General features: G+C 39.6%; 1 protein-coding gene and 1 long non-coding RNA gene across 13 annotated transcripts in view; one reads left to right on the top strand and one right to left on the bottom strand.

The window, feature by feature from the left end:
- Positions 1-398: 398 nt before the first annotated feature.
- LOC128851985 (uncharacterized) lies at positions 399-9,290 on the top strand. Its single transcript, XR_008449565.1, has 3 exons — positions 399-449; positions 2,437-2,591; positions 9,179-9,290. It is a non-coding gene; the product is annotated as an uncharacterized LOC128851985 (long non-coding RNA).
- A 3,426-nt stretch (positions 9,291-12,716) lies between these two features.
- The window catches only part of GAB1 (GRB2 associated binding protein 1), a 101,676-nt gene continuing 98,705 nt past the window's right edge, over positions 12,717-15,687 (bottom strand). For 3 of the 12 annotated variants that reach the window (XM_054064657.1, XM_054064652.1, XM_054064658.1), the window contains exons 11-12: positions 14,767-14,889; positions 12,943-14,520 (exon numbers count right to left, since the gene is read on the bottom strand). In XM_054064657.1, the coding sequence (XP_053920632.1) occupies positions 14,362-14,520; positions 14,767-14,889 (282 nt within the window). In that variant the 3' untranslated portion in view covers positions 12,943-14,361. Of the gene's footprint in view, positions 14,521-14,766; positions 14,890-15,512; positions 15,589-15,687 lie in introns of all 12 variants that reach the window. The other 9 variants (XM_054064649.1, XM_054064655.1, XM_054064654.1 and 6 more) reach the window with 9 other exon arrangements.

The raw sequence follows: 15,687 nt of genomic DNA on the forward strand, positions 1-15,687 counted from the left end.
AAGCGCTGAGCTTCGATATTAGCTGAGGCCGGTGCTGGGCGAGCTCAGTGCAGCGCCGAGCCCCGCTGCAAGCGTTAATAAGCCCGGTGCAAAGCTTAGCTCGGTGCGACGCCGAGTCCGTTTGCAGAGCTGAGCCCCGTGCAGGGCCGAACCCGTTGCAGTCCGAGCTCCGTTTGCTTCGCCGAGTCCCGCAGCAGCTCTGAGCCCCGCGTAGCGGCGAAGCCTCGGGGCAGGGCCGAGCCCGCTCGCAGAGCCGAGTCCGTTTGCGGAGCTGAGCCCGGTGCAGGCCCTGTCGCCGCTGCCACCCGGCTTCCCCGGCGGGCGCCCGCCAACCAGGAACAGAGCCGGCCCCGCGCTCTCGCGAGAGCCCCGGCGGCAGCGGGGGCGGTGCCCGAGCGGGGGGACATGGGATACGGCACAAAGGGCCGCCGGCACCAACGGGCGAAGAGGTGGGAGCTGTTGTGTTTTGAAGCCACTAAACCTTCAGAGTCGCTTGAGAATCATGGAATGTTTTGGGTTGGAAGGGACCTTAAGGATCATCTAGTTCCAACCCCGCTCCCGAGGGCAGGGACACCTCCCACTGGATCAGGCTGCTCAAAACGTCATCCAACCTGGCCTTGAACACCTCCAGGGATGGGGCAGCCACAGCTTCCCTGGGCAACCTGTGCCAGTGCCTCACCACTCTCATCGTGAAGAAATTCTTCCTTATGTCTAGTCTAAATCTGCCCCTCTCCAGTTTATACCCATTGACCCTTGTGCTATCACTCTGTATCCTTGTAAAAAGTCCCTCCCCAGCTTTCTTGTAGCCCTTTCAGGTACTGGAAGGTCGCTATAAGATCTTCTCAAAGCTGCCTCTTTTCCAGGCTGAACAACCCCAGCTCTCTCAGCCTGTCCTGGTATGGGAGGTGCTCCAGCCCTCTGATCATCTTTGTAGCCCTCCTCTGGACCCATTCCAACAGTTCCCTGTCCTTCGTATGTTGGGGATTCCAGAACTGGACAGAGTACTCCAGATGAGGTCGCACAAGAGAGTAACAGGGGCAGAATCCCTTCCCTCGCCCTGCTGGCCATGCTCCTTTTGATGTGACCTAGGATACATTTGGCCTTCTGGGCTACGAGCGCACATTGTGGGTTCATGTCAAGCTTCTCCTCAACCAGCACCCCCAAGTCCTTCTCTGCAGGGCTGTTCTCAATCACATCATCCACCATCCTGAATTGAAACCACAGATTGCCCCGATCCAGGTGTAGGACCTTGCACTTGGCCCTCTTGAACCTCATTAGGTTCTCACAGGCTCACTGCTCCAGCTTGTCCAGGTCCTTCTGGATGAGGCAGAGGTCCTGCAGCTGAGCTTACCACTCCAGAACTGTGCCAGCCTGGTTTGAGCAATAGTGGCTTGTAAATAAAGCAGGTGGCCATGCTGTGGCCCCCTCACTAGAAGGACATTGAGGTACCAGAGCATGTCCAGAGAAGAGCAATAAAGCTAGTGAATGGTCTGGAGCAGAAGTCCTATGAGGAAGAGCTGAGGGACCTGGGGTTGTTTAGTCTGCAGGAGGCTGAGGGGAGACCTTGTCACTCTTTACAGCTACCTGAAAGGAGGTTGTGCAGAGGTGGGTGTTGGTCTCTTTTCCCAAGTAACAGGTGATAGGGTGAGAGGAAATGGCCTCAAGTTGCTTCAGGGGAGGTTTAGATTGGAATAATTTTTTAACTGAAAGAGTGGTCAAGCACTGGAACAGGCTGCCTGTGCAAGTGGTGGAGTCACCATTCCTGGAGGTGTTCTAAAAACATGTAGATATGGTACTTTGGGACATGGTGTAGTAGCCACAGTGGTGTTGGGCTGATAGTTGAACTCAATGATATTCGAGGCCTTTTCTAACCTTAATGATTCTATGATAAGCTGCAAGGGAAAAACAAAAAGGTGTGTCTTTGGAAAAAAGGTGTATATGCAAGTGTGTGTGTATATATATCTGTGAAACACACACTAAAAAATTAACATCACAATGCTGCTGTGCTTACAAGGGCAGGAAGGTTTGTTACTAAAATGTAAGTGGTATGCTTATGGTGCGCCTTTCAAAATAAAATGGAAGGAGGAGGACACCCCTGCTATTAAATGGCAGGTCTCCATAAAAACAATCTAATAGAACATCTCTCCAGCAGGATAGAGTGAATGTTGAATAGAGGGATTTGAACACTCACCAAAAAAGATACTGCAGGAAATGGCTCAAGGCACCTTCCCTCACTTTATATGGATGAAGGAGCCTGGGAAAGGTTTCAAAGTACAGTTTTACTGACCAGTTCAATAATATGTAGTGTCTGCTCCTGGCTTGAAGCCATCTTGGGCTGCAGACCCTGCTTCAGGAGAACTGAGCACATCTACATTTGCATGACTTTCACTTAGGGAGGAGTGCTCCTCATTGATCACACCCCACTTACCCTGCCAGGTACCACCTACCAGAGCACAGAGGCTGAGTCCAAAGGACCAAGACCTGAGCAGAAAGAAAAGTCCCCTGAATAGCACACGCTATGGGCAGCTGTGTACTCCACATCAACTGAAATGCTCTACAAATGTGCTCCTGCAGATCTGCTACATTTGTAGGTATGTCTGCCCTCACAAATGGTGTTCATGTAGCTGCAGCCAGCGAGCACAGGTTTGTGAAGCTGTCTCCCATGTCCTGAGAAACTATTGTAACTGTGAAGGTTGCAGCTGAACTGAGATCATCTGCAATGATCATTACAACTCCTCATTCCTTTGTTTTCTAAAGACATCCTTTAAATTTTTTTTGAGATATCCAGAAGATTGTGTCACTCCATTTCTGCCAAAACTACTCGGAAGGATAACTTCCCAGAAAAAATTCAATTTTCCTGCAACAGGATTTCTCAATAACAAATCTACGTATTTTCTCCCTGTTTCTTCTTGTCTCTTAACACAGATGAAAACCCAGTCCCCAAGCTTTGCTTTTCTCTGCCTTCAGGGAGAAAGTTTTAACTTTTAAATATATGCAGCAGCAAATTATACTAAAGTTTATTAATTTAGCCACCTATACTATTCCAGCATAGTCTTGTGTCCAGTTGTAGTCTGCTCTGCCTCAGCTTCTGCCCCCTCTCCTCTTCTAGAGTTGCTTCAGATGATGCAGTGCTGTCTGCCTGCTGTGGACTGCAGGCAAGGGTGGGAATAAAGCCACCCTCCCCATTTTGCACTCTTTAGTCTCCCCCCACAAAGCACTCAAACTAAACCAGACATGGAGGGTCACAGGTGAAGAAAAGAGGAGTAGAAGTGCCTTGTGAAGGCACTTCAGGTATTTGGGAAGAAAGGTGTGGACGTTTCAGCACCTTTGACACCATTTTTTTTATCATCAGGCTAAAATTACTGTCTAAGATCAGTTTTGATGGAGAGAGTGAAAGAAGTTAGTGAGGGCAAAAGGGAGGGAAGCACCACCTCCATCCAAATCTCATTGATCCTTAGCCATCCAGCAAAATAAACCAGCACCATGACATTGGGTGGTGAGATACTTGAATGCCTGGTATCATAAAAGACTAACATGATGTCATTCATCTCTAGTTCAAAATTGTTTTTCTTTCCCTTTCGGGCTGCTGATTTAGCTTCTTGACTTCCCTTACTTCTAAGGAACTCAACCTTTACCATAGTGATAGAATAATTTTTGCTTAAATTTTGAATTTAATATGCAAGAAAATACCAGCCCAAAATATTTCATCCACAAATGTGGGTAAAATATATTCCTAGTCAAAACCCGGTATTAACAATAGAAACAAAATATCTTCTCCCCCTACATCAGATGTTGGGGAATAAAAAAAGGTCTTGCAGTTGTACGCAACCTGCAACATCATGCGAGTATTTTTGGATAACCATAACAGGATAGTAATGAAATACAGTTTTATAAGCCCAAATGTTTCTAAATAGATGATTCACTTCTCAACAAAAATCTTAACTCATCCATTATTTCATTATTCAGTATTACTCACTTGAAGTTGCTGTGGGCCCTATATCACTGCAGAAGACCAACATCACTAAAAGTAAAGAATTTTGAACAAACTATTTCTGAATAAAAAGAACAATGCTGTGAAACAGCAGAAAGAGTTACAGAAATGTCTGCCATGCTCAGAGGAAAAGGTTTAGGTAGAGGCAAAAATAAAGCAAGGTGTTAGACTTCAACAGGTATAGAGGGCAGGCATCATTAAAAAAAAATTATCTATTGGAAGAAAAAAAGCCCAAAAAAAAACCAACAACCAAAACAAAGAGCCAAAACAACCACAACTAGAGCAGGAAAGAAAACTTTCCAAGTCAGCATGAAGATGCTCACGAACACACAAAATCATAACACTCCATATAGAGCCTGAATATGGAGGCCTTAAATTAAAAGCAACCAGAGGCATAAAGAAGCTCATGACAGGGGTTACTAATGTGCTAAACACCAACATATGGTCAAATGCACAATAAGGCAAAAAATCCTCCTGCAGCCAGTACTAAATTGTAGAGACAAGTAATTATTAACATGCTTATGAAGTTAGTAAAGAATATTTTAATTACAGATTTTTGTCAAATCTCTCAGGCGACATGTCTTTCAATTTTGTTGCTCAGTTGTGTAATCACAACTTTAATTAATATTCTTTAGATGACTTCTTGTAAAACAAGAAATTGAAATACCACAAGAGCAACTCTAAATGATACTATTAGCTCTGCAGCAATTATGCTAATAGGCGCTGCTGCACATGTATCAACACTGTAAGTCTTCCCAAAGTTTGGGAAATGAAAGGAATGAAAGAGTTGTTTGTGGTCACACCATCAGACATATGGCAGTCATTAGGATTCAAGAAGGTAGGAGAGGGAAGGGAGCCTGGTTTGCATCAGATCTTGAGGAGTTCTGTTGTTTTTTAGAATTTAGTGTAAAATGCAAAAGCTAAATACTACACCACTGAGATCAGACACTGCCACTTTTTCTAGCCCTTTTATCATAACTCATAACACACTGATTTTCACTGTAAAAAGGAAAAAAATCAACACATGAAAAGGATACTATACATTAATTTCAGTAGACTTCTTTAATGCAATGGAAACATTGTTTTATACTTACCACACTTAAGTATAGATTTCTACCCATGTGGTCTTTAATTTTGAATACTGTGAAGGTGATGTTGAAGTTGTTCAAGTTACAGTGTAACTATCCTAGTAAGATTAATTTTCATACAAAATAAACACAACTGAGTTCATCTGCTGTGCTTAAACAAACTGCAATGTATGTTTGTAAGCCTACCGTGGTTTAGGTTCATCTTTAAAAGCAGACTACGAAAATAGTGATGTGAAGATGAAAAAGCTTTCAGATTTGCAAAACCAAACCAATGAAAATTTGGGAACAGCAACACTTCCATGTAGCATGTCAGGCTCTGCCTGTGTCCAGTTTAAAACAAGCCCTTTGATCAAAAAACTTGACCCATGCTAAAAACCAGTCCTATATAGTGTCAGCTGCTGGTACTTGTTACAGACACCCTTGAAGGTTTTTCACTTGAAGAATGAAGGTTCTGCAACAAGCAGCACTCTCGCAAAAGAAACCCAGAATAAATAACATGCTTTTAGGTTTCATTTGCATGTGGCTGTGACTGAAAAGGCTCAAGCAAAATGCAAAAATACGTGTGTTTTTTAATATGTAAAATACTTTTTTTTTTTTTAGATAAAATATTTTACACAAAACACTCTTCATTACATGTAGATCCTTCCCTTTTTAAAACTCCATATTCCTCTCCCTCTCAGTGATGAGGTTCTCCCTTGACCCTGTTTCCTTACACCCGTGAAGTTCACTTCTCACCACATGGCCTGGCAAGCAGAGTGAGACAATGCAAGCAAGGAGGGAGGCTCCGTTGCCAAAGTCACTTCCTCCATCTATTGGCACTGCAGTTAAGCCACTCGACTTCCTCCTGGTGCTGTCATTCTTAGAGCAAAAAAGGATTTTAAGAAATTCGATATAATCCTGGACTTCACTGATAGATTTATCCCTATCTGAAAAAGAGTTTTCCTAAGCAAGACTTAATACTTTAATGTTTCTGTTTGAACTGCATCTGTAATTTTACACCTGAAAGTAATTGTTCTAGTGGATTCTACATATCCACAGCCTGTACACTTAAAATTGCTAGATCAAAGCCTCTGCCAGAGCATCTTCATCTATTTTCCATGGTTTTCTTGCCATTCTTATGCTGCTTCATTTCTTCTTTGTTGAGACCTGGGCCAATTTCCCCCATAGCGTTCAGGTATTTAAGCAAATCATAGAATGGTTTGGGTTGGAAGGCACCTTAAAGATCATCCAGCTCCAAACCCCCTACAATGGGCAGAGACACCTCCCACTGTATCAGGCTGCCCAAGGCCCCATCCAACCTGGCCTTGAACACCTCCAGGGATGGGGCATCCCTAACTTCCCTGGGCAACCTGTGCCAGTGCCTCACCACCCTCACCGTGAAGAATTTCTTCTTAATGTCAAATCTAAATCTTTCCCCCTGGAATTTAAAGGCAAATACAAGTGAAAGAGTTTGAAAAACACTTAGACACTTGACTCTCATTAACAAATATCTGTCCCCTTCTTCCCTGTAACTATAGTATCAGACTAAATAGGACAAACAGGGGCTTTTGATATAGTTCTTATTGCAAAAATGGTGTGTTCTTATGTGTGTGGTAGACTATGCTTGCTTTGTGCCATATGTATTTTCCTAGTCCTTAGTATTAGACATGAATACACATTTTATATTAGGCTGTATTCACTTCTTTTGAGTGACTGGTTTGTATACATTATCTGAATGCCTTTCTGCATTAGTGATTATTCTGAATAACAGTAGAGATTATTTGATACGTTAAAAAAACCTTCCACTTACTCATGAAAAAACAGAGCAGCTATTATAAAACTAATTCTTTTTCAAACCTCCTTTAATTAAACAGAATATTTGGGGGGGGAAAAACATGTCAGAAAGACAAAAGAAATGGAAGTAAGACTTCAAAAACTAAGTGTATTGAGAGAAAACATAACAGCATGTATTCAGATCATTATGATGCATGGGGAAGAAAAACTGCAAAGAAAAGAAAAACCTGACAGATAATATGTACAGAACCGATAGTTTTAGAGAAGTATCTGACCACAAGGGAGTTGTCCAGGCAAAGTTATTTCATCAGCCCTGGGCAGAAAGCCCCTGACAACAGAACTGATGCTGTTCAGACAGGATGCTTTCTGTAGGAAACAGAAAAGGTCTACACGGCTGTGGTTTACCTGAATATAGTCATACCTATAAATAGGAGATACTAAATAAAGATATGCAGTTGAAATAAAGTTTTCTTTTTTTGGAGGGTTCTCTAAATGGTGGGGTTTTGGGCTTTTTTGGTGGTTGGTTATGGTTTTTGTTTTGGTTTTGTGGCTTTTTTAAAAGCAGAAATTCATCGCATTTACAGAACAGTAACTGCTTGTTTAAGTTTCCATCTTTCTATGCAATGCACCTACTAAAAGAAAACCTCAAGATAGATCTTAGAACTATCAACTGGAAATTTATCCCTAAACCTGGGAAAAAAATGTTGAAACTACTAATGAACGTGTGGCCAGGCACACACCATGAAGCGCATTGTCACAAAGCTAGGTCTGGAATAAGCTTGCCCAAAACCATCTCACAGCTTAAGACCAGACCTGACCATAAATCAGCACCTGTTCAGCTTCTTGCCAAAGCATTTTGAGAGGGGACTGTATCCCAGGGTAGCTCGGATGGCTGGCTGGAGAAAGAGTGGGGGCCAACATTTTCTGGTCCTTAATCTGATACTTTTAGAGATGGCCCTCTCCCCTTCCTGGTACTCCAAATGCAAGGTACAAAGATCAGAGACCACAGGTACCACTACAAAAAATGGGAGTTCATTAAATTCACAGCAAGTTGCTGCCCAGCTAGTACCAAGTGTACTTGCATTCCAATCCTAAATTTTATCCTACTCCTTAGACAAGAGGGAAACAAACCCACCACCCATCAACCCTCTCCAAAACTACATTATTGCTTCAACTATATATTCTTTTTATAAATATATATTCCTTTTTTATATATATATTCTTCATATATATATATATATATATTCTTTATATTTATATATATATATTCTTTAAGCGTTCCACCTTTCCAGAGCTCGTTGGTGCCTCTCTGGCACTGGCCACAGAATTTCTGTTTCCAATTCTAAGCTGAGCGCTGGAATCTGGGATAGCTGCAGTCACAAGGAGAAGGAAGCTCACTGCAAGGCAGGTCAGAGGCTAAATCCTGGTCCTGGTTGGCTCCTTCACTTTTTTCTTATTTTAAAAAGTTCTTTAATGGCCAAGTCTACTCTGTGCTCCCTCATATTGAGCTAAGAGCAACATTTTCTTTAGGATCAGCACTTCTTTCACTTCTACATGAAAAAAAGCAGTTAAAACACAAACCAGAATTTTTGTAATTTGGTTCCTAAACTTATATTTACTTACCTTAGCAGAAATGAAGTTATTTTAGAAAAGTTCTTGGAATTTCACTTACTTAAACAGGATACACCAGTGCCTTGAACCCTAAAGTCTGTTTATAAAAGATCATACAGTGAATTTGTATGATCGGGGAACAAGCAACTCTGTTACCCTTAGTGCTTGTTAAACATGCAGCTCCATGCCTAACTAGAGATTATGGATCCTATGAACATAATTATTATGATCCTATGGATCCTAGTTACAGATAGGTAAAGAACAGCTAAACTTGAATAAAATACTGAGATGCCCCACTGAGACTTTTATTTTTCCAAATAAATAATTTTATTTCATACTTAAGTACTCAGTCAATTCTAAAAGTAATACTAAGCCTGGTTCTACTTTCATAGAATCTCTAGGTTGGATAAGACCTTTGAGATCATAAAGTCCAACTGTACCTGTCCACTACTAAATCATATCCCTAAACAATATGCACCTTTACGTGCTTTGTATTGCTTTGTATTTTAAATATCATCAGCAGACTGGCTCCACACCCTCCCAGAAGTAAAATCGAGTCATCTGGGTATATGCTGTGCAAGCTTCACATACGCACAAGTAGCTGCCGGCACCAACCCAAAATAACCTCAAACAGCATTTTATAGCATCTACTTATACTAGAACAAGTGGCCTTTCACAAATCAACGTGACACATTTTCTTTTTGTTTCATTGCAGATATAGGAAAAGGCTTGGCCACAGCGATGGATCCTCTAAGAATCAAGAGTGTATCACAATGACTACTACAAATGCTGATTTTATAACTGCAAGAAAAAATTGAGAGTCTCCATTTTAACAACTTTGTTATTTTACGTTCTAAACTGTATGGAATTTTTTTCTATTCCATTTTACCAGAATAAATCAAAATATTTCAAAATTAGTAAGCATTCCTAACGTTTGCTTTTTGTTCTTAAGCACAGAAGCCTTGGCTCCTGCCTTGTGGTTTAGAAACTGATAATTTTACTGCCTTACTAAACTGGGCCTCACAGTGAGATACTTATTTTGCAAAGTGGTTTTAGCAAAATGTTCAGCATTTCCTAAGTTACGTGTGTATACAGCAGATTGCACAACTATACATTTCAGCTAATAAAAATGTTGAAGCAAACAGATCATCCCTTTCAAATAAAACATGGGAATTTTCTTTTAAAGACCATCTTAAAATAAACCCAGTGGTATCAGAACAGTGTAGCTCTGTTTAACGACGAGATGACAAAAGCCTTTCAGCCTGTCCTGCATCCAATACCTGCTATTCTTCCACTTTTGTTAGAGAAAATTAATGTCAAGGATGCTGAACCATAAACATACACTGGGATACTTATAATGTCAACTACATTGTTCATAAGATCTCAAACACCTTTCCTTTTTGTTCCACTCTGCACCTCATCAGGTTGAGGCCTGTACCCAAACTGCTTGTTCAGTTAAAACAAGAAGTCAAACAGAAACCTCACAACTTGGCATTTTGTTCATCTACACCCAATCAACTCAATGTTTTTGTGGAACATTTATTACACTAATTGCTGGACAAACACTCCTTTCTGTGGTCACAGACCACATTAGTATTCCCATGTAATAAGACAGAAAACAAGAAATGAACCTTAAGAAGTGGTGTTTGGTGCAATACACAGAGATGAAGAGCAGATGCAAGAAATATGGAAGATAAACTCCAAATTTAAGTTCACCTGTGGATAGTCCTCAGCTTCATAAGAGTGGGCGGTGTAAAATACCCAAACAGATTAAGTGGTATTATTGCTTTCTAAAATTGCACACTGATATTGTACAGCAATACCTTTTTCTTGAGTGAATAAATATCCTTTGGCTTTTCATGACACAAAACTCTATAGTAAAGGAGGGAAAGGAAGGTTTGTCCGCGGCTGCGAAGTTTCCAAAGTAGTTTTTGCAAGACTACAATATTTATTAATTGACTGCTGCAGTCAGTAATAGCTAAGGTTAAATTTCACTGCAGTCAAAATCTTCCTTAGCTCCTAGTGCAATGTGAAAGCTATAGAGCTGCCCATCACTCCCTATTTAGCTACAGGGAGCAATGAATTCTAAATTAGTTAATTAAAACGGCAGATTGTAATTTGCCTGTACGCCCTTTGTGTGGCACTATGTCACAACTGCCTTACGTGAATGGACTGTTAATTATTTCTTTTTACATAAACACAAATCCCTGTATAAAAGGCTAATGATGACATTTATATCTGTCATCTTTTTCAATGTCAGTTTACAAATCTTCAGCAGTACGGAACAGCCGTGTTTGCACCTGCACTTCATGAGGAAATGGTGATTATGTCACTGTGTACAAGTGTGGCCATTAGTACTTAGCAGGTAACACTTGTTCAGATTATAGCATGAAGTGAGACCAAACCATCTTTAGAGTCAACCCTGGTGCACAAGACACTGAGTTTTTCTTTTGATTTTTGCAAGCAAGATTTTGTACATTTTTACCAGACCTACCACACATATATTTGCAGTTTAAAATTACTCTTGTTAACGACACATACAGCAATGAAAACTATATGCACAAATGGCAGTGTACTGTTTTAGCAAAACAAGAAAACTTACCTGTTTGAAAAAGAACAGGTAAGTTCTTTTTCAGAACTTTGAGTTTGCCAACCGACACTCAAACTACTTCTGCACCGAACGCTACTGGAGTTTCCAACAGCACCCATCCCTCCTAACTAGTGTCGTCACAAAGCTAGTACCTCAAATTTACAGAAGGCTAACATCAGTCTAGCTTTCTTTCTACCACCTAAAGTTTTAGGATTCACATTTTCAATTTAATATTCACATCCTTAGATTATCCAAGAGCTCAAACAGACCTGCAGCATGAAGCCCCACTCTATAGGTGAAAATGATCTGTATCATCCAGAATTAATAATATGGCTCTGATTCTGAATATAGTTTGGATGACATGTAAGTAGAGAAAATGTGTTACTCAAATTAGGAGGAGAAAACAGCTTAGAAATCCAATTATAGAGAAATTTTAGACTACTACTTAGAAAATATTATACTGTCTGTACAGGCTGAGACCTGCTGTTTTCCTTAATAGCAGGAAGGGAAAAAGCCTAGAAACAAAGAATGGATCCTCAACCATAACAACAATTAACATTGTGAGCACTTCCAAATTTAAAATTAAGAAAGAGTAAGTGTACTCTGTTAACCAAAGACTAATATCAGCAAACTTAGAGCAAAACCACTTGTGTCACTATCTCAATGACAGAGGGCAGCCTAGGAAACAGATTCTTTTAGGCACTTATACTTCACTATTAGAGATGCTCACAACAGTAGAGATCTAATATAAGCATTACCCCTCAAAAACAAAACCACAAAGTTTTAAAAATAATACATAGTTGCATAGTTGATAAATGTTTCAAGGACAGATGGATTTGGGCTAGGTAAAAGAGAAGCAGCCCTTCCAAACTTTCTCCCTCAAATTATGCTGTCTATTGAGAGAATAAAGAAACACAAGTTTGAAATATTCCAAGATCATGGTACTCCTTGGGTGCACATATGAGTGCGGGAGTTCACAGTATGGATTCTGCTCCCCATTGTCAAGCACCAAAACAATTATATAGGACAAAGAGTGAAGAGATCATCTAACCACATCTGTTGACGAATAACAGGCACATCAGCAATGAACTGCGCTGCTGTCATTGCACTGATAAAGCGCTTAAAGCTAGTGTCCTAGAGCAAAACTATCATTACATTAGTTCCTGAGTATTCACTATGCTGATGGGTGCTTCAGCTGTAGCACCAGTGAAGAAGAGCTTATTATTGGATGGGAAGACTACAGATGCAGAGTTGAGCTATAGCTCCAGAATCTTTATGGATTTGACCTACATTTGATTGAGCCATCAAGGTCCCCTCTCACATCACTACTTCTGGCTCCTGGAAGACTGGGAATTCAGATTATTTATAGCTGCTTGATGCAGTATTTTAAATCAAAGACTCATTTTGAAAGTTGTTTTAGCTGCACATTTTTTTGAGAGGTACTAAGAGGTAATTTACAATTTTGAGGAAGCGTGGTCGGTATCTAAGCACCTTCATAGAGGCATTAACGTGAGTTTGCTGTTTCACAGGACAGAGTTTACACATCAAAACTGAACAACTTGATTTATTTAAAATTCACTTCAAAATGCATTGTGTTTAGTTTTTGTTTTTTGTTTTTTTTTTTTTTTAATGAACATTCAAAGCATCAAAATATTACTAATTTAAAGAGAACCTTTGTTAAGAATAAGATAATTTACATACTGTAGATTGTGGCTGTGAGGGGAGAGAAACAACCAAGGGTAGATTAGGCACAGTACTAAGGCCAACGTGCCGGAAAACAACACAGCTTTGTGCTCAGCTGTTAAATGACCTGGGCAAAATAAAACAATGGGGTGGGAAAATAAAACCAACTGCTTCCTTGAGGGTGTTTGTGTAAAAAAAAAAAAAAAAAAAAGAGGTGTTAGTAGGTTTTCTATCTAGACCGAGCTCATTCATGTATTTAAAGAACTCTATCTTCTTCCAAATAACAAAAAACTGTTTCTAAACCAAGGCAGATTATTATTTGGAACTGGCATAGTAAAATAAAGGATCACAGTATACAGAGCTTAAAATCCTGTACCAGGAAAGAACAACAAGTGGTTTACAAGGGGATCATTTAAGTATATTATCTAATTTTTAAAAACAGAGATATAAAATATTGGTTGCATAGGGATTTAAATATAAGGCCAAGCAGAAGATTAAAGTAAAACAGAGATCATAAGAAGGGCACTATGGTGTCAAAACATAGTATTTCCATTTGAATTAATGTCTAATTCAAAATCACAGTATTTTGCTAGTACTACAAACAGTGAATGTCAAACTGTCCCATTAATCTCGAACTGAAAACTGACATTAAAACTTCTAAATAGTACAAAACCAAAGCTCATTGTCTAAACCTGATCAGTGTATTAGCACAGTAGTGCTTGGTACGTACCTGATTTATTTACTCTACCTTCTGTAAGTAATATAAAGGTTATTTCTTGTTAATAAAGTGTGAGATCACAATATTACTGCATGCCATCAGTGGTTTGCAGCCTTACTTGATATTTAATTACTCAGTCTTCAAAAGTGTAAGATCCCACCCTGCAGAATCTTCACCCGTTGAACACAGAACACTGTCATTAATAAAATATAATACAAGTTCCACCACTAACAACTAACATAGAAGCCAGGGTTGTAGGTCTAAACCCAGTACAGTTCATTATTATTAACTCACAGCAATTTTTGTTAGGAAGGTAACCTGTAGACTTCCAAATCATCTTGCATGTATTAAATATAAACAAGTATGCAACTAACTGTTGTCTCTTGGCGTTTCAAGTAGATTATTCAATTGTGAAAGTATTTCGGCAAAAATCAATTTTAAATTGTTAAAATGACGTTCAAATATTAATTTCTGTATCTACATGTAGCTTAATTAACCTAAAATTGTAAGGAAGAGTAGTGTAAGAAAAAAAATATTCTCCAGACAAATTAGGTGTTGAAGTACACTAACTGGGAATACCTGAACCAACATCGTAACTGAAAAAGTGCATAAACATGGTAATACTACAAATGTGTTAACTACAGAACAAAAGGTTTCTGAAAGCTAAGCGATACTATTTTACATGTTATTTACAGGTTACAATTTTTCCAGAGACCACAGAGCTAATTTATGATCTTAAAATTCCTTTGATATATTCAAAGCGTCCTTTGGCTTCCATCCTAGTCAGTCAAGAGCCTATTCACACACCAGTGAATCAGGTACTGTACAGTCGAACAACACTGCCATTGTGGTTCTGTAATTCTTCAAAATTCATTCCTTTCTGTTCTTTGAAGATAAAGCAGTTTTTTCACTTCACGCTTTTCGTAGGTGTTTCAGATTCCGTAGACTGTCTCCCATCAGTCCATGCCTCTCGAGTGCTCTTCAGCGCTAGCGTTTTCTGCTGGTCGACCACAACGTAATCAACTCTTTCATCTGCCACGCTGCTGCCCGAACCACTGCTTTTTTTCTGGGAAAGGCAAAGGAGAGTGAAAAACATTTTAAAAATAAATTAACAACAAAAAGTAAGCAGGTGTCCCAAGCAGATACAGAACAAGCACAGGTTTCCCTAAAGGTCTGACGCAATCTCCCCAACTGACCCTTTTACCAGCTAATTAAGATGATCTTGCTGGAAGGTCCCTCTTTCCCAGCAACTACTTGTGAAGAAATTTTAAACTCATGATAGCAGAAATGTAAGAGTTGAAGATTTGCTTACCTTACGAGGTGGGGTAGATTTTCCCGAGTCCAGATCCAGATCTAAATATTCTACTTGTTTATCTCCTTTAGGTTTTACCATAGGGCTGTTTCCTCCATCAAGACTGTTGCTTCCAAACAAATTCTGAAATTATAGTATAAATAACTTCAGCTACAAAGTCCATGTTGATGATCTACATTATCAAATATGCTTATTATAAACTGCCAAAATATTAAAGGTTGAAGAATTGACTAAGAGCTCTTGCAATCAGCTAAACAATGCCAATTTTATCAGCATTGTATAACGAGGGGATATAGTCTAAGTTACAACTGGGACAGAGTTGAAAGCCAGTGGGGGAAAGAAGAACCCCCAAACCAACCCCCCCAGATTTGAGGTTGTCACCAAACCCATCTGTACCTTCCACCTATGTCCCTTCCATATAATGAAATAAGAATGGAGTGTGGCTTGTTCTTTTTAAATGAAGTTGTTACATTTGAAATTTAGCATTACTGAATTACAAACTTTATTCCCTTAAATTGCTGTTAAATACCTTACAAGAATTTCAGCCTTACAATAGTAGCAAAATTTCAAATGAAAATTTTACATTTTATTCAAAAGCCATCATGATTAAGCTGAAAATCAAAAAGTATTATTCAAGTGATAAGACCAAAAGATTAAAACTTTGGAGAATTTGTGTAGCGCTGCCTGAACTGAAGTTGCATTGTATATACCTAAATTTCAATTAGCCCAGACTTTTACAACCTCACCTCCTCTGTCCTCTCCCAGCCTGATCCCTCCCTCTTAACAGGTGTTATAGGAACAGTACAATAGAAGGACTCATCTCTAAAAGATAAAGAAAAAAAGGAAGACAGAGGGCAGCAGTCAGCAAAAAATGAAGAGGAAGACAGAAGGAAAGACAGAAGGGTAAGGCTGACAGCAACT

Source organism: Cuculus canorus, chromosome 4 (genome assembly GCF_017976375.1).
Source record: "Cuculus canorus isolate bCucCan1 chromosome 4, bCucCan1.pri, whole genome shotgun sequence".
Lineage (NCBI taxonomy): Eukaryota > Metazoa > Chordata > Aves > Cuculiformes > Cuculidae > Cuculus > Cuculus canorus.